This window comes from Rhinoderma darwinii, chromosome 7 (assembly GCF_050947455.1).
Source record: "Rhinoderma darwinii isolate aRhiDar2 chromosome 7, aRhiDar2.hap1, whole genome shotgun sequence".
NCBI classification, from domain to species: domain Eukaryota; kingdom Metazoa; phylum Chordata; class Amphibia; order Anura; family Rhinodermatidae; genus Rhinoderma; species Rhinoderma darwinii.
The window spans coordinates 135,596,181-135,622,532 of record NC_134693.1 but is presented as its reverse complement, the minus strand read 5'-3'; the positions used below and the strand labels follow the sequence as shown (position 1 = coordinate 135,622,532).

At 41.2% G+C, this 26,352-nt stretch overlaps 1 protein-coding gene across 1 annotated transcript in view; it reads right to left on the bottom strand.

Annotated features, from left to right (window-relative positions):
- Window positions 1-353: 353 nt before the first annotated feature.
- The window catches only part of COL7A1 (collagen type VII alpha 1 chain), a 50,366-nt gene continuing 24,367 nt past the window's right edge, over window positions 354-26,352 (bottom strand). Inside the window, exons 36-76 of the mRNA XM_075832523.1 lie at window positions 25,229-25,438; window positions 24,945-24,980; window positions 24,576-24,620; window positions 24,365-24,436; window positions 23,978-24,022; window positions 23,212-23,274; window positions 23,047-23,091; window positions 18,889-18,924; window positions 16,992-17,027; window positions 16,637-16,663; window positions 16,466-16,498; window positions 15,851-15,913; window positions 15,152-15,187; window positions 14,986-15,066; window positions 14,364-14,432; window positions 14,107-14,142; window positions 13,468-13,509; window positions 13,128-13,172; window positions 12,654-12,698; window positions 11,896-11,931; window positions 11,762-11,821; window positions 11,101-11,226; window positions 10,950-11,021; window positions 10,097-10,132; window positions 9,534-9,593; window positions 8,984-9,028; window positions 8,868-8,903; window positions 8,531-8,566; window positions 8,386-8,442; window positions 7,605-7,676; window positions 7,224-7,295; window positions 5,575-5,610; window positions 4,426-4,506; window positions 4,232-4,285; window positions 3,950-4,003; window positions 2,736-2,798; window positions 2,580-2,642; window positions 1,827-1,943; window positions 1,220-1,297; window positions 757-810; window positions 354-452 (exon numbers count right to left, since the gene is read on the bottom strand). Of these exons, the coding sequence (XP_075688638.1) occupies window positions 354-452; window positions 757-810; window positions 1,220-1,297; window positions 1,827-1,943; window positions 2,580-2,642; window positions 2,736-2,798; window positions 3,950-4,003; window positions 4,232-4,285; window positions 4,426-4,506; window positions 5,575-5,610; window positions 7,224-7,295; window positions 7,605-7,676; window positions 8,386-8,442; window positions 8,531-8,566; window positions 8,868-8,903; window positions 8,984-9,028; window positions 9,534-9,593; window positions 10,097-10,132; window positions 10,950-11,021; window positions 11,101-11,226; window positions 11,762-11,821; window positions 11,896-11,931; window positions 12,654-12,698; window positions 13,128-13,172; window positions 13,468-13,509; window positions 14,107-14,142; window positions 14,364-14,432; window positions 14,986-15,066; window positions 15,152-15,187; window positions 15,851-15,913; window positions 16,466-16,498; window positions 16,637-16,663; window positions 16,992-17,027; window positions 18,889-18,924; window positions 23,047-23,091; window positions 23,212-23,274; window positions 23,978-24,022; window positions 24,365-24,436; window positions 24,576-24,620; window positions 24,945-24,980; window positions 25,229-25,438 (2,472 nt within the window). The remainder of the gene's footprint in view (window positions 453-756; window positions 811-1,219; window positions 1,298-1,826; window positions 1,944-2,579; window positions 2,643-2,735; window positions 2,799-3,949; window positions 4,004-4,231; window positions 4,286-4,425; window positions 4,507-5,574; window positions 5,611-7,223; window positions 7,296-7,604; window positions 7,677-8,385; window positions 8,443-8,530; window positions 8,567-8,867; window positions 8,904-8,983; window positions 9,029-9,533; window positions 9,594-10,096; window positions 10,133-10,949; window positions 11,022-11,100; window positions 11,227-11,761; window positions 11,822-11,895; window positions 11,932-12,653; window positions 12,699-13,127; window positions 13,173-13,467; window positions 13,510-14,106; window positions 14,143-14,363; window positions 14,433-14,985; window positions 15,067-15,151; window positions 15,188-15,850; window positions 15,914-16,465; window positions 16,499-16,636; window positions 16,664-16,991; window positions 17,028-18,888; window positions 18,925-23,046; window positions 23,092-23,211; window positions 23,275-23,977; window positions 24,023-24,364; window positions 24,437-24,575; window positions 24,621-24,944; window positions 24,981-25,228; window positions 25,439-26,352) is intronic.

Genomic DNA, 26,352 nt, shown 5'->3' with positions numbered 1-26,352 from the left:
CCCTGCATGCAGATACTATTGGACCCATGGAAAGAGACAGGCCAGCCCTGTTTAGTCCTATCTCCCGGGGATGGGGAATTGACCCAGAGGTTATGGAGAGGGTTTGGTAGGGGAAAACATAACACTAGACCCTTCTGTCCAGGGTGGCAAAACCCGGCACCATAATGTTTGGCCACTTTTGGCATTTGCTATGGGGCCCCCTCTTTTCTGAATAGTTTTTGAAAGTCTCTGGTAATCCAATGGTAGCCTTGATCGCTCTAGTAATGCCATTAATAATCATACATTGGGGAATTGCTACTTAAGCAGTTTCATACAATATATTATGACAAATCGGTGATACCTGATCATGTTTTTTAATTGAATTTACTATTGAGCATTTCCCAGTATTCATACTCCCACTTACCGCAGTTCTGGCTCATTTCCTGTTTAACAAAATTTCGGATTTCTTCCTCCTATGGGTCAGAATATAAATCTTATAAATACAGGTGGTTTATAGAGTACAGAGTCTATAGATTATGAATGTAGAGAAACCAGAAATATATATAATTATCAGTCGAACAGCTAAAGGGGGTGCTGAGGCTAAAGTCGCACCCGGGGGAACCCCAAATGATGACATAAGAAGACATATGTACAATAAACGTGGGGACGAAAGGTGAAATGGAAGATCGATCATTATGAGACACAACAGACACTAGATCGTTATCCTACTATGCAAATGATAATTATGGAGACCATCGTAAGAAGTGCGGATCTTACAGTCATTCCTGGAGAACCTTTATCTCCTTTTACTCCATCTGGTCCAAGGTGTCCCTGCAAGTACAGATTAGATATATATTATATGACACAAACAATGCTGTTTATTGTATTTATTCATTTGCCCATTTTTTATATAGCGTCCCTGCAATTAGTTCCTTCTCCCAGTTGGGTTCACAATACAATTCCAAGGTCAATTTCATAGGAAACCAATTAGCGGATTCACAGTCTAAGGCGGAGCTGTGTACTTGGAGACGGTACGGTGGCATACAAAGTCCCTATGGTTCTGTATTACCTGTCGCGGTATGGCAGCATATGGCACTGTATTACGGTGGTATTTTCCATTTTAATGCAGTATCCAATGGAACATGCCACAGTTGGTCCATTCACTCTTGCCTATTAATTCTCATAAATAGTTATAGTTGCCCAAAACATGGTGGACTTGCATCTTAAAGTAGAATCATACCTGGTCACCTCTTTCCCCGGAAATACCTGGGATTCCACGTGGCCCTGTAATAGCCTCTCCAGCAGGGCCCCTCTCACCCTATAAATAATAGTGCAACACAAAACAGTTGAGATCAATATTGTTTAATGAGATTCTCCCGTTAAATAAATTATTAAAAAAATCTGATTAATACTGCATCATGGGATGAGGAATGGCGCGGCTTGACATCTGCCAATCTGCTTTTTTCTCCATTGTCAGCGCAGTGCCAGTCTAGCCTTGAGCTGATCTGTCATGTCTGACAGCCTGGTTGCTAGGCATATACACCCTAGTAATGACAGGGCAGGATGTCCATAGCAACCAGTTGGTCTCGAATAACTTGGTACTTCAAGTCAAGAACAATGCCACTGAAATGAGGGCAAAGAGTCAATGAGACTTGGTTGGACGTAAACTATGCCTTTCTCTATCTCTTCTTGTGGATGAAGGACCAATGGACATGCCAGGTAATATCTAAGCTGAATAAAACCCTCTGTTCCCTGGTTTGGAAAGCTTTGTCCTAGATCTGTGCCGGTTAATGCTGCAGCTTTACCCCTTTAACGAAATGTATAATCTCATGGGTCAATATTCATACCTTTTGCCCTTGAAGACCTTCAGGACCCTTTATTCCGGGAGGACCCGGTGGGCCAGCGAGCCCTACATTTCCATCAAGACCTCTGAGTCCAGATGGGCCAATAACACCAACGGGACCCTGGCAAAGAATAAAGTATTTAAGTCAGCCTACAAAATGTTCTTCAGCATATAACTTATCACCTTCCTTCTTCTACATTATAGGAGAAGTTCAATGTTAACACTTGGAGCTGACTGGTCTGCAAGTTTCCCTAATAAGACATCTCAAACACATCCCATAGTACAGGTCCTAGAGGAACCAGACCCCAAGTCCTCCCCCTGAACTTTGCTAATATATAATAATCGGTTTTTGGATCTTTTCCATGTGTGACAAGTTCAGTTATTCGTGTGTAATTCAGATAATACAGACATTATTATACTATTATTATTATACTATTTTTATTATACTATTTTTATTATTATTATTATTATTATTATTATTATTATTATTATTATTATTATACTATTATTATTATTCTATTATTATTATACTATTATTATTATTATACTATTATTATTATTCTATTATTATTATACTATTATTATTATTATTATTATTATTATTATTATTATTATTATACTATTATTATTATTATTATTCTATTATTATTATACTATTATTATCATCCTATAAATATAGGAGGCAAGAGTTACGTCATGTCATAATCATATACCCCATGGTGACTCATTGGTTGGGAATTATTGCAGTAATACTCACCCTCTCTCCTTTTTCTCCCTGATCTCCTTTACCACCCTGTAAACCTTCCATCCCTCGGTCGCCCTACAAAGGATCAATAAAACAAAACATGACCACAGCATGCTATCAGAAGACAATAATCTATTACAAATCCAGCCTGGACATATATATATATACCTTGGCACCAACAAGTCCTTCTTTTCCAGGCGTGCCGGGCTGTCCTGGGATTCCAGCTTCTCCCTGGAATTAGAATAATTCTTATATTTATGATTTGTTTTTACAGTAATTATCAGGATTGTGAAGTGAGGCATAGACGTTCAATAGGAGCAATAACAAGGTCTTGTAACACTAATCTGAGCCACCATATTTCCATGTAAGGCTGGATCAAGAGTCAAGACCTAGGGGGTCCTGGGGCAAAACATTGTGTAGCATACTATTCCTTGTCATAAAGTGCCCAGGGCTCTGTAGAAGAGGTAGGGAGATGTCTAGTGGGAGAAAAGGGGGTATTATTTTGGGTCCAAAGGAGAATTAAAAATTTCCTGAAGTCCAGGGTTACTGGGGAGGTGGGGTGGCCAAATTTCATTGTCTCTAGGAAGGAAAGTTGGGCATAGATATAGTAATCAGTGGTTTGTCCCACCATTAACCTTGGCTGCTGGCACTAATGATGTCATTATATGTACGTCAAGTTCCCAATTACATCATATCTTACAGCTGATTGGAACCGGCTGACTGTGGAGTGGAAAGTGTTCTGTTTTTTTGGGCCAATGCTGAGCAAATGAGGGTGAGGCACCCCCCTTAAAGAGGACCTTTCAGCTCTCCTGACATGTAAGTTTTAGTAAATACTTGTATTCCCCATAAAATCCCAATTCTGGTGCATATTTTCTTCAAACTTTGCATTGTGCAATTCCTCTGTTATTCCTCCTAGAAATGTATGACTAAATTGACAACTGGTTGTTACCATTCCTTGTCAAAGGGTGTGTCGCCACACAGTTTGATACTGGGAGCACTGATCGGACAATGTCGGTCTGTGTAGGGACACCCCCCCCCCAACTAGCTACAAACAGATGTCAATTTATTAATAAATTTCCAGGAGGAATAACAGAGGAACGGCACAGTGCAGAATTCTAAGAAAAGATGCTCCAGAATTATTATTTTATGGGGAATACATGTATTTACCAACACAGACATGTCAGGAGAGGTGACGGGTCCTCTTTAGGTCCATGTACATGTTACATCAATGTAACAGATTTCTAAAAAGAGGCGGAATCCAGAATTTTTTTTTCTTGAGATTGCACTGACCAACCAATATTGTACAGTAGCTCGTTTAGAAGATTTACAATCATTCCTAAAAGCAAAGAGAAGAGAAGAAATTAAATTGCGATTACACTTACCAAGTCACCCTTTCTTCCAGAAAGACCATGGCGTCCAGTCATGCCGCTGTCACCCTAAAAATTGCAGCATTGAGTAATGATAAACATAACCGTATGCAGAAAATCCAACTATTGACACCATGCAGAGGCCCAGAGGGATATAAGGGATTTGGCCCTTCAGCCATGAGTTATATATCATCCCCCGTGCCACATTTATAACATCGATACATGTTTGCAAAAGTAACAGTAACAAGTACAATGCAAAAAATATCATAGTCCCTCTGAGTCTTCATAAATTAATACCTTATCTCCCTTCTCTCCATCCTGGCCGCAAAGACCCTTCACACCACGATCTCCCTGAAACGCAAAATTAAGGAAATATTATTACAACACGTTCAAAATAACTGGGAGGCAGGAATTGTTTAATAGTCATTTATGTAATTAGGATAATATGTAATAACATGGGACAATATGGTGGCAGCTATTAAGGTTCTCACCTTTGCTCCTCTTAACCCATTCAGACCTGATTCTCCTTTGTCGCCACGTAGTCCAGGTAGAGCATCTTTACCCGGGAAACCCTGGGAACAAAACCATAGCACAACATAATGTATGTGACAAAAAGCTTGAATGTGTGTTACAGACCATAGAGGTAGCAACTGGGAGAAGAGAGACCATCTCCAATTAGCCCTGACCCGCTTCCCTATGGGAACAGGGCCCCTCTTGCCACTGGCCCTTCATCAATATCACGCAAAGTAGAGGAAAGAAACCCGAGTGTCACATTATCACCCCCTGCCCCTGCAAGCGATGTGTATAGGATGGGGCAAACAAGTGCCAGGCCCTCCAGTTTTTGGATGGGGCATTGTTATAAAGCAGAACAGGGGATGGGGGGTATAAACCAGGACCATAAGAGGGGTCTTATGATACTAATGTAGACATTTGCTAATTCTATATCTCCAAACTTATTTTTGTTTTATATCCTGCTTTTTTCCTTTTTGCCATTTTATCGCCTGTGAGTTTAACCCTATAGGTGAACATTGAGATTGTTTGTTCATGATCAAGATCTGGTTCACGTTCACAACCTCTTATCACTGGGCAGTCTACATCATCTGGCACATTAGCCTTTCATACCCTCACTAAGTACTATTACTAAGAAAAAGGAATTTGTATGTTAAAGGTGGAAACACCCAGTACTCAAGACCATATAAAAATCTTGTCACATATTAAAAAAAGACCAGACGGAGCTCATCCTGCACCCTGTCCTTCCTGGGTCCTCCATACAACGGATTCCTCCGGCACCCGACAGACTTCATTGACTTACAATGGAGTCCGTTGGGTTCCATCGTTGTGTCTGACGCTCTGCATGCAACACTATTCTACCCATCAAATCCAACAAGCTCTGCAACAGGGGCTCTGACGCAGATGTGGACAGAGCCTTATTGTTACTCTAGGAGTGCAAAATGCTTAATATATTCCATATTTCTTACAGGTGGCCTATACACTGGTGATTTTAGGATGAAACCCACACAGGGGTAACATACAAATTCCATGAAGAAGTTGCCCATGACCAGATTTGAACTCAGGACCAAGAGTGCTAACCACTGAACAGCCATATATTATCTATATATCAGGCCAATACAGATACTCACAGCCTCTCCGGGGTTTCCCGACTCCCCTGTTTCTCCCTGGAAAATAAATTATTGTCAGTTATTCCAAAGGGCTATACAGCGTAGATGCCTATGTAAAATCAACAACATTATAACATAAGCGTATATAACAAAATTTAGACATATTCTTTTGTTTTCAATAGTTTTTTATTAAACAGTTTTGTAAAATAATAATATAGTAATAACACAGACTCGCAGAGTCTCAGCTTTTGCATTTCCGTAATACAATTAAACAAGGCATTAGACCAACATGGCCTCCAATAAATCTCACATTATATATCTGTCATGATGTCAAAACTCCTGCAAAATATATAGTATATAAATGTATTCATTGCTAACATAGGTAACTATCCTTGACATCACATTGGCCTCTATGGGAGAGCGAAAAGAGAGAAAAAAGAAAAAAACACACAATAACCAAAAGAAGGATAGGGAGGGGGGGGGAAGGAAAGGTGTAGGGTAGAAGGGTTTCGTAACCATCTCTATGTATTCACGAAAGTGTGCGATTCCTCCATGGGTCCCAAATGGCATCAAATTAGTCTAATGTACCAGCCAGCAGATGTGTTAGGCGGTCATTGACCATTATCCATGAGATCTTAGCGATCAACATATCCATAGACAACGTGGGTGTTCGCCAGGCCCTAGCAATAGTTATTTTAGCTGCCAGGAACACATATCGGAGAAATTTACGTGCGGGGGCCCGAACCTCCGGAATAGGACCGCATAGCAGTGCCGTAATCACATCATTGGGGGGTTTGACTTGGATCACTGTGTTAATAAGCTGGTATACCTGGTTCCAAAAGGTGGCAACCACTGGGCACTCCCATAGGATATGCATTAGCGTGCCCTCCGCGCCACATTGCCTAAAGCAGTGAATATCCACCGATGCATTAAATCGAGCTATACGAGTGGGGACCATATACCATCTCATTAATACCTTATAACCCGCTTCCACCAAGGATGTATTGATAGATAGTTTCGAGGTCATACATGCCATCTCCCGCCACTGCTCCAATTCCACCCCTGTACCTAAATCGTGTTCCCATCGAGTCATGTAAGGGAGTAGACATATTCTTTTGGGATACATAAGTTAAATAGCAATCTCAGTGAGATATAATTTTCCTGCTCATTCAAATTCATTCTTTTGCCCATAGGGGGCAGTATAATTGTATGAGGTGCTGTTTTGGTAAAGTTATACTACTTATTTTCTCATAAGCATGGGAAATGACAACCATTAGGGTATGTGCACACGAGGGCATTACGTCCGTAATTGACGGACGTATTTCGGCCGCAAGTACCGGACCGAACACAGTGCAGGGAGCCGGGCTCCTAGCATCATACTTTTGTACGATGCTAGGAGTCCCTGCCTCGCTGCAGGACAACTGTCCCGTACTGTAATCATGTTTTCAGTACGGGACAGTTGTCCTGCAGCGAGGCAGGGACTCCTAGCATCGTACATAAGTATGATGCTAGGAGCCCGGCTCCCTGCACTGTGTTCGGTCCGGGGCTTGCGGCCGAAATACGTCCGTCAATTACGGACGTAATGCCCTCGTGTGCACATACCCTTATTGTAAATCCAGACATATGTTCAATACAGTTGTCGCATCCCTTCCCCCACTCCATAGCATTACCTTTTGTCCACCAGGCCCACGAGGTCCTACAAAACCAGCTGCCCCTTTGTCTCCTAGTTCTCCTTTTACTCCCTGTTGAGAAAAATTGGAATATGATCATAGTGACTCTGGTAGAAGTTACTACTAAACTCATGACTATAACAAAGACACTTTTGGCCGACTCTGACCTTTCTCCAGACCAACAAATCAAAGATATCTGAAGGAACATTTCTGACATATCTGGAAGTCTTCATGTGCACTGATAATGGGTCTTCACTTTTTGGGTAACCTCATTCACTTAGGGTGCCATATATTATATTTGACATGTGATACGGTCTGATATGGTCTTGGCTGTGTCAAGTGATTGCCTCAGCTATAGTTCTGCTGATTTCTTGCTGTTACCTTTTCTCCGCTCGCTCCTTGGTCTCCCTTTTCACCTTTTTCACCCTCAGACCCTTTCATCCCTCGGTCCCCCTGGCAGGAAACAAATAGATGTGTTTTAGGCCATTAGAAAAAAAACTATGGATGAAGATAGAAGATGAAGAAAAGATGACGAAGAAGGAGAAGAAGAAGAAAAAGGAGAAGAGGAAAAAGGAGAAGAAGAAAAAAAAAGAAGAAGAAAAAGGAGAAGATGAAGAAGAAGATGAAGAAGAAAAAAAAGAAGAGGCAAAAAGGAGAAGAGGAAGAAGAAGAAGAAGAGGAAAAAGAGGAACAAGAGGTAGAAGAAGAAGGGGCAGAAGAAGGGGCAGAAGAAGAAGAGGTAGAAGAAGAAGAGGCAAAAGAAGAAGAAAAGGCAGAAGAAGAAGAAAAATAGGCGGAAGAAGAAGAGGTGGCAGAGTAAGAAGAGTAAGAAGAAGAAAAGGTAAAAAGAAGAAAAGGTAAAAAGAAGAAGAGGCGGCAGAAGAAAAAGAAGAGGAATAAAGGGGAAATTAAATAATGCAGACGAAGAAGAGGTAGAAGAAGAAAAGCCAGAAGGAGAGGAATAAAGGGGAAAGTAAAGAATGCAGAAGAAGAGTAATAAGAAAGAGGTAGAAAGTGGTGGGATGATGATGATGATTAAGAAGAAGAGAAACAAAGGTGGCAGCAGAAAAGAAAGAAGTGGGAAGGAGAAGATGGAAGATGGAAGAAGGAGTGGGACATATATAAATGGTAGTTCCACTCTATGAGCGTCCTCCTGACCTACCAGTTCTCCTTTATTTCCTTTTGCTCCTGGAGGTCCTTCAATGGTCAGTGTTTCCCCCTAGAAAGGGTGAGAAAAAGATATATGGAAAGTGCTGTATAGGATAAGAACCACACTATATAACATGATTATATGGATAAAGAATTACCTTATCTCCTTTAATTCCTACTGGGCCGAAATCACCCTGAAATGTCACAAAACAAGAAATTTTGTAAAATATCCAGATAGTGTCCATTGTGGAATATGATGACCATATAATGTGCACAGATGCCTTTATAGTACTTAAAGAGGTTGTCCATTTTCTTAGAAGAATCACTAGACATTGAGCTGATCACAGGATGCTCAGCTGTAATCCGTGAGAAACCTGGCAGTAAGTATTCAATTTCCCTGCAGCGCCACCACAGGGGAAGTGAAGAATTACACAGTGCGCATTTAAATCAATGAAAGAAATAAAATGGTGACAGGACATGTTCCCTACATCTTACCTTGTCTCCCCGTTCTCCTCTGTTTCCAGGAAGACCCTGAGAAATACAAGAAATATAAATCAGTATCTAACAGCCCCAGGATATTACAAGAAAACACACACTCAGCGGGCACCTACCTGCAGCCCACGGTCTCCTTCTAATCCTGGACGTCCATCCTCCCCCTATAGGAATCAAACATGTCAGTATGTATTGAAGGATAATGGGGTGGGGGTTCATCTCCTTAATGTTACTTTATACTAATGATAATAATCATTACCAAACTAAACTGACACTTGTATCACTGCTGCACATAGGATTTAGGCATTAGCCTTGCTATAGGGAGTGCGGAGATAGCAGTCGCAACTGGGCCCTGGTGCCTGAAGGGGGCCCAAAGGCCCTTCTGCAACATTAGAAGACCCCAGTAATATAAATGGCACATGGTGGGAGATTAAAGATTTTGCATGGAGGCCCAGGAGCTTCAAGTTATGCCTCTGAATCCGAGAAAGAAAGTGAAATAGAACGAGGAGAAGAAGAAATAAAGAAGAAAGTCAAGCAAGACAGATGACAGAATAATTATTTATAGGGGTTTATACACATGGTATATTATTCTTCTTTAGAAGGAAATAAAAGACGACATCTATAGATTGTGAACATTTTATTTATTTATATTTCGCAGAACATGCATACCCTTGAACCGGGATCTCCTCTCTCTCCTCTAGGGCCCAACTGACCAATTCCTGCATCACCCTAGGAAAGAAGAGAAGGAACAAATCAGCATTATTACACCTAACTTTACGATATTGTGCCCACTGGGAGGCGGTGTTGTGCCAATTTAAAGGAACACTTTGGCAAACTGATACATTGTGTTATGCCAGGTGCAGGGCCTGAGCATGACCCCGGCATTCACTCTTGGCGTTCTTTGAATCCTTGTATCAAGCAAAGCCCCCACAGTCCCTGCACTAGGCATTACAAAGTGCATTAGTCTTGCCTGAATTGTTTTTTTAATTCTTAAAGAACAACTACTGCTAAAATATTTTCAACTTATTAAACACAGATGTCACACTGTAACATATAAAAATGGCTGATAAAAAGATCATATGACAGGTCCCTTTAATATCGGATTAAAGGAATTCTATTCTATATAGTGAGTTGTCCATCAATCTCATTAAACAAAACAAATTCTATTGAAAAACATATTTAAAAAAAAAATAAATTAGCGCATATATATGGGAAACATAGCTTAATCCTACCTTGTCACCCTTGGATCCTGAAGGTCCTGAGGGTCCCTTTAATGAAATTTCAACGTTAGTACATGCACATATCTATCTATGTAAAGCATCAAGATTTATGAGTGCAGGAAACCTTACATCGTGATATGTTTATATTTCGGGATTATCTATGGTTGAACCAAAGGAGATACCAACGGCCCATTGACCATCCCCTGGAATGACTTGGACCAAATGCAATATTCATATTGGTCATACTATGCAGTGGTATTCCTACTATAGAGGCTGGGCATGCGGCTGCTATAGGTTCTGTGTGGGAAGAGGCCCTGCACTGAACTGCATCCCCTGCTTTCTGTAACACTGTCAAAGCACATACCTGCAGTTGCCACTAGGGGGAGCTCACTGCATACAGATTTTTACAGCTCCCATTGAATTCAATACTAGCTATATAAATCCATGTGCAGTGAGCTCCCCCTAGTGGTGGCTGTAAGCAGCAAGAATTTATAATTTGATGAATCAGAAATACATAGTGCTATTTTACAGATATATTATAAATTAGTTGGACCTAAAAAACGGAATAGTGGTAATTTACTTTAATAAAGACATATTATATTTTGATGAGCTCTCAGTGCGGAGTGGCTGAGTTTTACTATTGGGCGCTATGATCTAGATAAATCACTGATTTATCTATTGATAAATAATGCAAAAGTGTTAGCGCCTCACCTAAGCAAGCAAATCTTCAAACTGACACATGCTACTTTTATACGTATGCAGTGATATTTGTGTAGGATAGACACATAATTAATCCAGGTATTGTTATAAGGCAAGCAACCAATAATATTCAGTATAGCAGGTGAAGAAGATATACAGTCCTTACCGTTGGCCCAGAAGCCCCTGGGGGTCCCTGTGGTCCTGGATTCCCTTCTCTTCCAGGGAAACCAATCAAACCCTAAACAAAATTTGGTAATAAATGTTAGTAACTATGAAAGCTATATTTGAATATCTGTTTGGTTAGTGCTTAAACTCACCCTCTCCCCGGTTGCACCAGGGGGTCCGCTCTGTCCAAGTTCTCCTCTTTGACCCAACTGACCAGGATTCCCAGCAAGACCCTGCAGACCTGGTGGACCTGGTGGACCGGGCATCCCAAGATCCCCCTAAAAGAAAAGTGGAATTACTGTCACATGATAATACTATAGAGGGGGTACTGTAGAAGGACCCAGGGGGTTATCTGTGACTGAACCCTCATTTTTACAATTCATTATGACAGCCGTAATTGGAAGCTGTGTTTGATCCACCATATCCATTGGGGAGAAGGAAATGCGGTGAAGGATATCGGTAGACAGGGCAGGACTGGTCCACTAGAGGTCTGCACTTGTTCTGTATAGCCGGACAGTGGGCCCTCACAATTATTTTGGCTGGTGATCCCAAAGTACTTTTGTCCGACACTTTAGGTAGATGTCTCTCCTGTATATTACTAACACTCTACTACATACTTACTGTAGCACAATTATTTATCATCTATCCTCCGATATTCTATACTAAGGAACTTGTACGATTACTTTTTGATACATTATTGCAACTATGTTATGATAAGAGAATATAAACGAGTTCCAACTGTAGTGACACAGTCCGATATTTAGTACTGAAACTATGTATCCAATATAATACTAAAATATAGAAGGGATTTACCTTCAAGCCTGGTGGTCCTATCTGTCCTGCAGGTCCAGGTAACCCAACGCCAGCTTCACCCTGGAGATTTAGAGGTTAACAAGAGTTCTCTTGTGTTTTTCATTGCTTTACTTTGTAGAATTTCCAGAACTTACTTTATCTCCTTTAGGTCCTGAAGAACCCTTTGAACCCTGCAAAAAGTATACGTCCGATCACTTCATGTTATTGGGACATTTAGATTTCTTCCAATTCACAATTTTTTGCCCCATTTTCAGTGTCATAAATGGTTGACTCCAAACTTTTATCTCCTTAATGGTACACTCAACTCTTGGTCAACTATTTCTAACATTCTACCATTAAAATCTACATAAAATGTTAAGTTGTTATGTAATTTCTTTGCTTTATTGATCTTATACTGATTTTACATTCCGTGATGTTTTCTTCTCCAATCATATCTAAAGCTATATACAGAATTCTGCTGGCTTCCTATTAGTGGAGAGAAATGCATTGTGGGAGCTCAGATGACCGTTATAAACTAAGAGCTCGGCTGTAAGGTCACGTTTCTAGCAACGGGGGGGGGGGGGGGGGGGATAAACTGCTGTCAACTTCCAAGGGCGACTGCACAATTTTGAAAGCAGCTTTGGATGTGAATAGAGAAAAAAAACATGGGATAGTCATTATGGGCACAAGGATGGTAAAGCAGAGGATTTGCAAAGTTGATCAAGTTTATATGTAGATATTAACTGTAGTATGTTCTTAAAAGTGTAATTAGACATGACTAGTATGAACGAGCAGTACTGTCAGGCGCGGGGCTACGGCTGCATACAGAATACGTCAATAATATTTTATAATGTGTGAATAACAGAAAATACATTGTATTTGAAGATTGAGAGTTTTTTCAGAGGTCACTTACATCTTCTCCGGGGTCTCCAATGTCTCCCTTTCTTCCTTGCTCCCCCTAGAGGTAAGATAATGTAAGTACGTAAGTAAGTAAAAGTAAAGTAAGTCATGTGTCATTGATTAAACTGATGGTCATTTGCAAATTCTAATAGTGAAATAATAAATACTACAGATGCTAGTTCTATAATCAAGACTCTAAGCCAACCAGATGTCTGACCACTTCTGCTCCTCCTCCCCTCTCACAGCGTTCAGTCTCAGAGACAGAAGGTGCAGCTACATCCCCTTCCTCCCTGTCATCTATTTACTGTGTTACTCTAGAAGGATATTTTGGGGACTGAGGAGGTTTCTGAACATTTACAGGGAGCCTGCAGACAGGGGAAGAGGAACTACAGGCTGCTGGAAGATGCCACTTTCTCCTGATAAGATGACAAAGTTTCATGTGGTTGGTCGGGTTATCATGATTTTCCCACCATTTAGTAACACTCACCTTATCTCCTCTTGGACCAGGTAAGCCTCTGTCTCCCTTGTCACCCTGAAACACAACAGAACATACTATATTGAAATACCTGGGTGGACACGGCTATTTAGGTTTGATATGAGGAACAGACATAAAATGGATGTGCTAAGGAAAAGTTGTGCTCCTGGGGTATTGGGGTGTCTTGTATAATAATGAAAAGCGTAAAATTATAGATTTGAGTTTTAATAAATCTAGACCTCAGATTTAGTTACATTTTTCTGGTCCAACTGCAATTGAGGATGAATACAAATATTTATAGGAAATATATTGAATTTAAAGAAAGAAAAAAGGAATAAAGAACATAACCTACCGGATCACCAGGAATTTTGCTGGCTTGGTCAGCAGGAGCACCCTAGTAAAATATCAAACATGACATGACCAACACACAAAGAGTAGGCTATTGGACAGATTTAAAGGGAATGTATTGTATGTATGTATGTATGTATGTATGTATGTATGTATGTATGTATGTATGTATGTATGTATGTATGATCCTGCCCTCTAATCATAATGATATGACTGATGATCCCATGCTCTAATGATGATAATATAACTCTGTTGACCCTTCCCTCTAATGATAAGTAGATGACTCTGCTGACCCTGCACTCTAATGATAAGGAGATGTCTCTGCTGACCCTGCCCTCTAATGATAAGGAGATGACTCTGCTGACACTGCCCTCTAATGATGATGGGATCACTCTGATGATCTCATCCTCTAATAATAATGAGATGACTCTGCTAACCCTGCCCTCTAATGATGATGAGATGACCCTGATGATCTCATCCTCTATTGATAATGAGATGACTCTGATGATCTCATCCTCTAATGATAATGATATAACTCTGCTGACCCTGCCCTAAAATGATATGGAGATGACTCTGCTGAGGCTGTCGCAGTCTACACAGTAAATCTGTAGCTTATTGTGTGTAGGTGGTAATCGGTTCTTACCTTCTCTCCTTTCAGCCCAGGAGCACCAGCCACAAACTAAAAACAAATCACATTTATTATTGGATTATATAGTTGTATAAAATATCAATACATGTTTTTCTTCAGACCTCTAGATATTTTTTAGAGATGGAAAAGAACATAAGTCCATCATAAGTTTTAGCTACGGCAATCTAAAGAAATCAGTGAGGCCGCTGCCAATGTGCCCTCAATATTCGGAACATTCTAATAATACAAAACAGCTAAATGTTACCACTCACTTCACCAGGTGTACCAGCTTCTCCCGGTTCTCCTTTAGCCCCTCCAGGTCCTGAAGGTCCTGGAATGCCCTGAAATTAAAAAAAACGTAATGACATGAATTAAAAGGGACAACAGGCAGCAGACAATGCCTAAAACGTTCTATAAACGTTATTAAATAAATATTTTGTGCAGGGCCTTCCTTAGGTTGGATGGTGTCCTGTGTAGTACCTTCTATTGACGTCTTCCCCTTATAGTGCATCTTATGGTGCCCAAATAATACAATCATACAGTGTACAAATAACATAGCCGTAATGAGTCCAAATGACACTGCCCAAACAATAAACTAGGAGCTGCTCTTCCATAGAATTGGACACCAAGTGTGGGACCGGATGAGGGGTGGGGGGAGAAATACAAGTGCCTAGGACATCAGGGCCAATGGCACCCCCTTCAGCGATGACAGGTAATGCACCCTGTGTGACTGTACCTCAACTGTTGGAGGCTTTTTAACAGTTATTAAAGTAGGATTTACTTCCCTTTGATGCATTTCAATAGGAGTACAGGGCACTGGAGGAAAAGTTCAAGTCTAGTAACAGAAAGTTTTTTTTAATTTTTATTAAAAAAATTGAACATTTTATTAAATACCATCTTCCCTGGAAGACCAGGTTCTCCGTCTTTCCCCGGTACACCATCTCTACCAGGTATTCCATTTTTTCCTGATTCACCCTAGAAAAAGTCAGAATAACAATATAACAATAACAATATTATTCATTCTGTAACATGTATGGAAACATCCTGGCCTAAAACTTACCACTAAGCCTGAAACTCCAGGAGGTCCTTGTGGGCCCTAGGAATAGAAAGAAATAAAACAAATAAAAAAACATTTTCAGATACCCTATTAGGGAATTCTGAGTTTCTAGAAGAGACTCTCATTCAGAATCTATTAGCCTGTGTAGAGAGTGGCTACAAAGAGTGTCTCTGTTCCTGGAGGACCCACCACTCTGTGCATTACCCAGACAGCCTATTAATTTTAATGGTCAACCTGTAATGTTTTATTTCCCCTCCGGTGGTGCTGTAGGAAAATCAAACATGTGCTGCTAGGCTCCCCCACAGATTACCCGTGATCACTGGGGTCCCAGCAGCGGGATACGCTGTGATCAGCTTAATTTTGGGAGACCCTACTAACAAAAGGGCAATGCCCATAACGGACAGCCACTTTAACGTATTTTTTTGCTTAGAGACATTTTGTTAGCAAGAACGTCTGGTTTACTCTGCCTGGCTGTGTATACAGGTCTATAGCTATATGGGGCGTAGAGGTACCAGTTGCAAATAGGTCCCTAATTTTGGAGATCCATCAGCCCCGATCACAAAAAAGTGCAGAGTGAGGAGATCCTATACATTGTAAAACAACTATACAGGTCGGAAAGCAAGGTCCTCGCTGGTTAGATGGTCCCTTTATAAGCACAGGGGCACTCCTAAACCTACTTATCTTATGTACATGAGTCCTTACCACTAATCCAGAAGGTCCAGGCAAACCAGGAGGTCCAACATTGCCCTGCATACCTGGCAAACCCTGAAAGATAGAACCAAAATAATGATACTAATGAACGGCATTCATTGTAGTAAATCCTAATATATTAGATAAAATATCAACATCTTCAGTATCAAGTACATGTTAGACATAGTCATCATGAGGTTGATGCTGCAGAAGACTATTACAACAGTGGTCTCCAACCTGTGGCTCCCCAGCTGTTGCAAAACTACAACTCCCAGCATGTCCTGAGAGCCTGCAGCAGTCAGATTATGCTGGGAGTTGTCATTTTATAGGTTAGAGACCACTGTAGTCCCTTGTTAAGAGAGAACGATGAAAGACGGAGCCTGTCAAAATGTAAAAATATTTTATAGGGATTCTTTTTTTCTGGACATAATGGGGGGTGGGCACAGTGTTAGGGCAGTTTTTTCCTGCACGGTCCCTCCATTTTCTGAATCGGTAGGGGGTCCCAGGAGTCAAACACCCATATCCTAGTGATACGTCATTGTTTTATGAGAAGGGAAGACCCCTTTAATATTTATAAATATAGCAACTTTAAAGGGGAAGTACAAATTAATAGGAAAAACGACTCACCCTGATGCTGGGTCCAGGTTCTCCTTGGTTGCCCTACAATCATGATGTGATATTACATGAATAGTATATATACAGATAACAGTATATTTATATATAGTTCCTATTGTCTTTGACGGTTTACATTGTATTAAAGTTTGTTCTAAAAAGGTTTTGTTTTTTTTAGATATTTACCTTTATTCCAGATTGTCCGGCGGGACCCTATGTAGAAAATAGAATGAAGAGTTACTTTCAGGACCACCGGATACAATTTGTGATACAATATAACACTCTGAAGACATGGAGGAGGAGGAAAGGATGCACGGATGTTTTCTGATATGAATATTGCAGCCCAGAGAAATGCATTGAATGTAGGAGAGTCAATATGGGGATAGCTGGGACAACCTTAAACGACGGGACTGACCCTATGGCCAGGTTGTCATGAATTATAGAACATATCTGAATAATGGACTTGAATCTTTGTCCCGGGTGCAGGAAAGCCTAGGCACCGCTGTACTGAATATGACACGATTACTCTGAGCAAACTTACCGGGGGACCCTGTTGACCTGGCTCTCCTGGATTTCCCTGAAAAAGAATCATTACTAATTAATAAAGTAACATACCCGGGTTTATTTTGGTCATATACACCAAATATCTGGCAGGCTATAACACTATATGGATCCTGAGGGGCCCCATATGAGGAGAGAGTATAATAAATGATATGATCGATGGGGAGCCCCAGAACAGATTTTACATTGGGGTCCAGCTTCACGTTACAGAATAGATTATTGTATGTCTAGCCTTATATATATATATATATATATATATATATATATATACATATATAAAATAGGGATTGCATTGTCCCTTTATTTGTCCCTTTATTAGGGGGCAAATACTCTATAAATCTATCCCAGTATCATAAATTGTATGACATGTTACATATTATAATATGATTGTATTGACAATGTAACCAATTATGCAACATGTGGATTCTACAGCCAGATATTTGGGTATCTGCGGTACATCTAAGGCAATGTCATATTCTGATCATATAAAAGAGTACACCCTATAGCTATCAATATCTGTCATACGTTACTACTAAACAGAAAGTCAGTGCAGGTGCTGTATACTCACAATGTTATAACATGCATGATAAGGTGCAATTCAAAGGTAACATAAGTATATACAGTGCTATTTGGCTTTAGCTAGTGATTTATATCAAATATGTATGCATAGAAATTGTATTCAAAGGCAGTATGGATCACAAGGAATAATAAAAGGAATAATAAAATAAATGTTACATATATTATAATTCTATCATTTCATTACTTATTTATAATCAAAATAATATTACATGTGAAAGTAATTGATGTTTTACTCGCAATACCATGGCTGGCCATGGGGTGTGCTGTTTAGGGTCAACATGTTTAAAAGTAACAAGGAGCACAGAGCATTTACTGTAAGGCACCACCTGTTGGTGGACATGCTTAGTGTCTAGTGAGCTTACATGTCCTTTGCAAAAAAATAAGATGCGAAAATTAAGCTTCCCAAATGATGCATGCCACATCTTTACGGCTCTGTCTAATATTTGGGTTTGAAGACGTGCAGTTTTAAATGTGACAATATAGTCATAGACACCCATGACGTAGTCACTTTACGTCCAGTATCGGGGGAAGTATGAGCAGACTGCTAGCTAAAGATTCATATAAATCACTGTCAATTGAAGCTTTTTCCTTATTTTAGTTTACAATCAGCTTGTGAGTCAGTGAATTGCACCTTATACTTTGAGACACATTGGAGCACCAACTTCATGTATCACTGCTAAGTTAATATTTCTGGGTTTTTTTTTATATCTCCAATGCATCTAAAATAAAAAACAAAGCAACTTTGCTAATAGTCTTGACTAAAAATCTCCTACGGTATACAGTTCCTTTGCAGACCTGTGTGTCTCCATGGTTACAGACTACAAACAAACCCAGTGTAGTCTGATCCTGCAGTCATACTCCATTACATCTGCCCCCTACTTATCGTTAACCTTCCTTGTGTATAGAAATAGATGGAAAGGGGGAACACATGACTGCCGGATCAGACTACACACAGGGTATGTTTGTAGTCTGTAACCATGGAGATACATAGTTCTGCAAAATGTGTATACAATGTTTAATCAAGACTAGTTGCAAAGTTGCTTAATTTTTTAAAACTTTTCTTTCTTTACATGCATTGCAGAAATAAACACTACCTTGTTTCATTTCAAAGACACCTTTTTGAGTGTTTTTTTAAGGAAACATTACATAACATTGCATCAGATATACCTAATAATACGAAGAAGCAGTGCAAAGATCAGCCGGGCCTCGCTGTGGCAACCAGTTATTATAGAAGCACATACAATTTGCAGACACGGCACATGCAAGATATAAAGGCAGAGGCAATGAGGAACACCTACCGGTCGGCCGAGCACTCCTGGAAAGCCTGGCATACCCTGCGGATATTTAATTCAAGCCGATTCATTAGTGAGAGAGAAGGTGAGGCGCCCAGAACCCAGATCAACCCATTAAAAGTGACCCGGCAGTGACCACATGAAGAGACCAGATTAAGCACACACAGCCATTGCGAGCAGCCAAGGGCCCAAACTGCGGCTACCCAATGGGATTTACTTACAGCTGGGCCTGGAAGCCCGCTATTGCCCATCTCGCCCTATAATAAACGGAATGGACACAAAACAGGAAGACATAATACAGGTCATATATGTTCAGCCATGTCTCTACCAGAGGGGTCAGCACCATATCGTACTAAGCCCAGTTTTTATAAAGGATAACGGTAAGCTTACTTACCAACAGTCCCGATTTTCACAAGACAAATAGGGCCACACATGGGGCGGGGTTTATGCTAATTTTCATTAAAGGGGCGGTATTTTACTTTCAGGGGTGTGTCCAGGTGGAACAGGGGATTTGGGATTGAAATGTTGATAAGTATGCGTTAAAAAATATACCAAATAATACCTAAGGCTATAACTCTACAATATATTAATCTTCATAAGACTATAATGGAGCTCAAAGTTTAAGAGAGAGTCTCCTCTACTTATTTAACGCTTCTACTTCCGTCCAGGCTGTTGCTGGAGTTTCATCTTTGAAGTGAATGTCCATTTTTTAACACCATGTTGTTTTTATGTCCAACATTCTGGCTGTTGGAGCTCTGTTTTTCCGATACAGAGCTCCAGATCCACTGCAAAAACATAGCGTTAGGGTCAGTTCACACGTCGCGTAAATACTGCGGATCTGCAGCATAATACGGTAGCAGCAGAGTGGATGAGATTTGAACAAATTTCAAAAAACTAGCATAAATTCTTTTTAAATCCGTGGCATGTCAATTGTATTTGCGTAATCGCTGCCTTTTTTGTTGCGGATTTTCCCCATCAAAATTTGATCGGTGGTAAAACTCGCAACAAATAGTAGATGTTGCGATTTTTGCGGCAGAAAAACTGCGATTCCGCCACAAAAATTGCAACTCTTAAAATCTTATACTCACCAGGAATTCTGGCGTTCTTAGTCCAGGCCGGCCTCCTGGGACGACATTTCATTCCATGTGACCGCTGCAACCAATCACAGGCTGCAGTGGTCACATGGGATGAAGCATCAGAGGGACACGTCGCCATGGCTACGTAAGCATGAAATGTCTTTTTTTTTCATGTGCAGTTTTCCGCAGCTGATATTCTGCCCAAAAAACTGCACCACCATTTTTGGCTGTTTTTCGGCCGGAATTCTCTACGGCAGCCAGGGCAGATACGCTGTCTACTTTTACGCAGGGTATCCGGCCTGTGTAAACTTACCCTTAGGGGGGATTCACACGAGCGTGATTTTCGTGCGTGCAGGCCGCGTATTTTTCGCGTGCCACGCACAGCCCTATAGAAGTCAATGGGGCAGTTCAAACAGTGCGTGATTTGTGCGCAGCGTTTGTTCGCTGCGTACAAAACGCGACAGGTTCAATATCTCCACGTATTTCGCGCATCACGCACCCATTGAAGTCAATGGGTGCGTGAAAACCACGCAGGTCACACGGAAGCACTTCCGTGCGAACCGACTGAAACAGCGCACCAGCTGTCAAAAGGATGAATGTAAACAGAAAAGCACCACGTGCTTTTCTGTTTCCAAACATCCAAATGGAGTGTCTTTGAGATGAGCGAACCCGGACAATCGAACCGAACTTCACCGGGTTCGGCCAAACTCGTTTTGGCCGAACCCGGCAAAAAAAATTCCGGTACGCGACGTCAGGAGATAGTCACTGTCCAGGGTGCTGAAAGAGTTAAACTGTTTCAGCACCATGGACAGTGACTACCGATCCCAATAAACATGAACCTGTAAAAAAAAACGAAGTTCTGACTTACCGATAACTCCCGGCTTCTTCCTCCAGTCTGACCTCCCGGGATGACAATTCAGTCCAAGTGACAGCTCCAGCCAATCACAGGCCAAGCACAGGCTGCAGCGGTCACATGGACTGCCGCGTCATCCAGGGAGGTGGGGCCCGATGTCAAGAGAGGCGCGTCACCAAGGACGCGTCACCAAGGCAACGGCCGGGAGGGAAGTTCTCGGTAAGTACGAACTTTTTCTTTTTTTTTAACAGGTTTCTCGATATTGTGTTCGGCATTCACTGTCGAGGGTGTTGAAACAGTTACTGCCGATCAGTTAGCTCTTTCAGCACCTTGGACAGTGACGGGCGTCGACTAGCCTCATCTCTATGATGGCGGCTGTGCGAAAATCACGCAGCCGCGCATCATACACAGATGACACACGCAGCTGTCAAATGGTTTTTGCGCGCGCAAAAACGCAACGTTCGTCTGAATCTGCCCTTAAACTAAACAATTCTGACTGCCTGCAGTCACCACTAGGGGGAGCTTACTCCATACAGTGTTATTATTGAGTTCAATGTATGATCAGTACACAGTGAGCTCCCCCTAGTGGTGGCTGCAGGCAGACAGAATTTTAGCATTTAATTCTGTCTATGCAGGGGATTTGGAGTTCTGACCCCTATAAAGATATATTAGGTACGAATCAGCACACAATGTCTGACCTATTAAGATAAAAAAGGATGAACACTCACTCCATGTTATAATGACATATGGTGTAGGTTTATTGCTCTTGGGTTCTCCATTTCTAGAGGTCTTATTTGATGTCAGTTGGGAAATTTTAGAAAAGACTTACCTGTTGTGGTCTGGTCTGGGGGTTTATAAAAATCTTAGACTTTTCCAGTCCTCACGCAAAGACTTATGTCCTTTTAAGTTCAACTTTTTGCAGCTCTAGAGTTATTACCCACATTATTATTGGGGCCATTGTAATGAATTGGCGATGGAAACAGTCAACAGAATACACAACCGACTCTCCTCCAATATGGGAAACTGAACCCCAGGTCCCAGCAGTCGATCCCACAGATGAAACATATAAAAGTATATTCTCTTTAATAATAATAATAACCCAGAGGAGTTGCTTGGTGGAAGTTTTTGTAGAATGATGAAGGTGAAAGAATGATGAGATTGACGCTACCGTGCAATAGCAAGATTGGGTAAAATGCCCAGGGAAACTCGAGGTTCAACTGAAAATATTATATACATTTGTTGGGAAATGAGGGGTTAATAAAAAAAAATGTGGGCTGGAAGATTCATTATCTAAAATGTTGGCATTATGGGATTAAAAAACTGGTAATGAGAAACTATAGACTCCAACCTGAGATTTACATTGTAGCGGTCACAACTTTTGCGGTGTAGCTGTATGAGGCATTTTGTACTTTATTTACTTACTACTTTTCTACTATAGTTGTTATTTTATTTTTTTTATACCATACACCAATCATAAATGAGGTTATATATTTATTATACAGGTTGTTACGGTTGTAAGATATACCAGTACATTACCCTGTTTTCTAATAGTACTAAGGCCCCATGCACACAACCGTATTTTTCGTTTCGGTAATTACGGATGAAATTGTGGACCCATCCATTTCTATAGGCCACGGACACCTTTAAGGTTGTGGGCCTAGGCCGTAGAAATGATGCGCAAATTATAGAACGTGCCCCATTCTTCTCCGCAATTGCGGCAAGGCCTCGCCCATAGAAGTCTATTGGCGCTTCTGTAATTGCGGATGGCTAGGGATGTGTATCTGTAGCGGTCGGATCCATATTTGCGACCCTTATGGTCGTGTGCGTGAGGTCAAAGACCTAAGTGTGCCCTAACAACACGGAATATGGTCAGGAAGTCCTGGGGTCCTTCAATGGACCTTGGGCTGTCTACCCATATAAGTTATGGGTTCACATCCGGGAGCTCTGTTACGTGATCATATGGTGGGATCCCCCTCCTCAGTATTCCTTTGTATGCATACAAAGGGTTAAACGGTGGAGATGAAAGGTTTCTCTGACCTCTGCCGGTAGAGCGGGGCTGCGACTGTGTGTTACAGCCATGCGCCGCTCCTGATCATGTGGTAACAGTGCCCGTGTGATCAGAATGACGAGTATCCTCATTATGATGCGGCTACTGACTGCCAATCATGACGAGCATACCAGGTAGTGAATACATAGGAGTCCATGATTCTCAAGAAAACCATCTATTCCACATACCGGTTTTCCTTCGGGCCCTGCTAATCCTCGCTCTCCTGGGACACCCTAGAAGAAAATAACACTTAGTACAGACATTTTTTTGAAACTTTTGGACTTTAAACCTCAGTAATAAACCCAAATCCACACGTGGTATCATCATTTCATCCCTGCTATTGAAACACTCACTGGAAAACCGTCTTTGCCCTTCAGTCCTTGGTCACCTCTGTCTCCCTTGGGACCTTCCGCTCCCTGAAAAAGCAAATACCAAAAGTTATAAATTTTTCTCATAAAATAATTTTGTTTCAAAATGGAATTTCTACCATGTGTCAAAGCTGTAGGGCAATTGCTTGTAATAATTTTAAGGTAAAGATGCACAATTCAAAACGTTTTGGTTTTTTTTAATCTAAAAAGGTCCAAAGCTCTGTGCTGATTAATTTGATAATATATCTTTATAGCGACGGGAGCTCAGTTTTTTCTGATACAGAGCTCCAAATCCCCTGCATGGACAGAGTTACATGATAACATTGTCTGCCTGCAGTCACCACTAGGGGGAGCTTAGGAGCTTACTGGATACTGTTTATACAATGAAGTCAAGTATGCAGCAAGCTCCTTAGCGCCCCCTAGTGGTGGCTGCAGACAATCAGAATTTTATCATGGAATTTGGAGCTCTGTATCAGAAAATGGAGCACTGACTGCTATAAAGATATAATACAAAATTAATCAGCACATGTTGTACCTACAAATGACACGGTGCTATAAGGTGGACATTAAGGACATTGGGTAGATTTTCTGTTTAACAGTAGAAAAGCTGCAACCACAGACATTAAAATGGAAATACATAATAAAAAAAAGTTGCCGAATAAAATTAACTCCATGCAATGAAACACCTACTAAAAGGTGACAGAAGAAGAAGGTAGAAGACCTCTCTATAGACTTACTACTACAACCAGACCTTATCTCCTTTGACTCCTTTCCCGCCATCTTCTCCTGGGTCACCCTGCCAAGGAAGAATCATAGAAGAAATTACAGACCACACTTTGCTTAAGGTATTAACTACAAAATATATACTGTTCAACAGGGTGGGAACTTAAGGGGTCTGCGCATTGTCCCGTGAATGGGTCGCAAAATGGGCAAAGCTTATGTAAATTTGCAGAAAGTTCTTGCGATGCTTTGTGGGCGTTACTGGGTGAATTGGGGTTGGGGCTTAAAAGTGTCCTGCACATGGGGATTTAAATGTTGCGAGGTATGGAAAAAAGGGACTGCTTTTTTCAGAAACAGCGCCACTCTTGTGCATGGGTTGTGTCTGGTATTGCAGCTCGTCCTCACTCCTGTGACTGACCTTGCCTCCCTTTGGTCCTGGTTGTCCTCTTTCTCCAGGCAGTCCAGTTGCAATAATTTCTACTGCTTCCCCCTTAATAAGAACATACAATACAATATTAGGTTTAAATACAGGAAAAATAGCAGACAGATGGAAAACACTGATAGAGAATGGCAGAATCTTTCTCATATATTACATTTCATCTCATATATTCTAGTGACAATATATTTACCTTGGGTCCTGGAGGTCCAATAGGGCCCCTTGGTCCATCTTTGCCCTATAAAATATAAAAATCAGCATGAAATAATAACCAGGCCAAACTACAAAGACAATTTATTCTACTAAGGAACATTTCTATACAAATGTACGGATCACAGCAAAGTAGATAAAAATCAAAAACTATGGGTGTCCAAGTATCTCAATGTTACAGGCCTCGAGCTGCACATATTGGCTTACACTTGTATTGTGCTGTATACAGATAGATAGAAATATATACATCTTCATTCTTCCCATACCACAGTCATCAGTCATACTATCTATGGTTGTTATATAGACAGATCCTTATGAAATATATATATGTATCGATTTTCGGATAACTTACACTGTCTCCTCGTTCTCCTCTCTCTCCCCTGTCACCCTGCAAGATAAATAGATATATCATCATAGGAAAGAAAAAATGGGCAACTGATTTATAGATAGATAGATAGATAGATAGATAGATAGATAGATAGATAGATAGATAGATAGATATGAGATAGATAGATAGATAGATTAGATAGATAGATAGATAGATAGATAGATAGATAGATAGATAGATAGATAGATAGATAGATAGATAGATAGATAGATAGATTAGATAGATTAGATGGCCAGTATTTTTTCCACCTTCTCTCCTCCTTTTCCTTGTTCTCCAGGTTCTCCTGCTCTTCCAGGTACCCCGGGAATTCCAGGTTTTCCAGCCTCGCCGGGTTGTCCGGGGGGACCTTCAGCTCCTCTTTCTCCAATTGCACGTCCTGTAGGCCCCTGTGGTCCAGGAGAGCCTTCATCTCCCTTATCTCCTTTCTGTCCTCTCTCCCCCGGAAATCCCATCGTTCCCTAGAAGGAAATAAACACAATGAAACAGAAAGATCTTCCAGTGATGTGCGGGAATTTATTAAGACTGGCGTTTCATACAGTGGCACACATGAACATTTTCCTAGAACGCTAGGACTTCACGGTGGCAGGGAGGAGGTGATGTTCCACTGGGCTGGCACCACTGAGTGACATCAAACTTGCACTGACTGCTCTATTGTCGTTGCCACCACTCCCTGTTATTCAGGTCCTGTGGCTGTCACTGTAATGGGGTCCAGTGGCTGTCAATATTATGGCAGTCCTGTGGCTGTCACTATTATGGGGGTCCTGTGGCTGTCACTATTATGGGGGTTCTATGATGGTCAATATTATGGGGGTCTTTTGTCTGTCACTATTATGGGGGTCCTGTGGCTGTTACTATGATGGGGATCCTGTGGCTGTCAATATTATGGGTGGCTGTCACTATTATGGGGGTCCTGTGGCTGTCACTATTATGGGGGTCCTGTGGCTGTCACTATTGTGTCAGTTATATCTGTTACTTGATGGAATTTCTACAATAGCTGATTATGGCCGCTCTCTGTGTAAAAGGTTGGTCACCCCTGGTTTATCTTGTTGTTGTCTATTTATTCGATGCTTTGTGTGTTGACCTGTTTTTCTTGCTTGTCACCCCCTCCCTGCTTATTCCGTCTTCATTAGGGCTTATTCATACGAACGTAAAACACGTCCGTGAACGGACCTATGTTACTGAATGGGGCCGTTCAGACTGTCAGTGAATTTCACGCAGCCTATGTGCACTGCGTGAAACTCACGACATGTCCTATATTTGGCCGTGTTTCGCGCAGCACACACCCATTGAAGTCAATGGGTGCGTGCAAATCGCGCTCGGCACACGGAAGCACTTCCTGGTGCCGCGCGTGATTCGCGCAACAGCAGTAAAA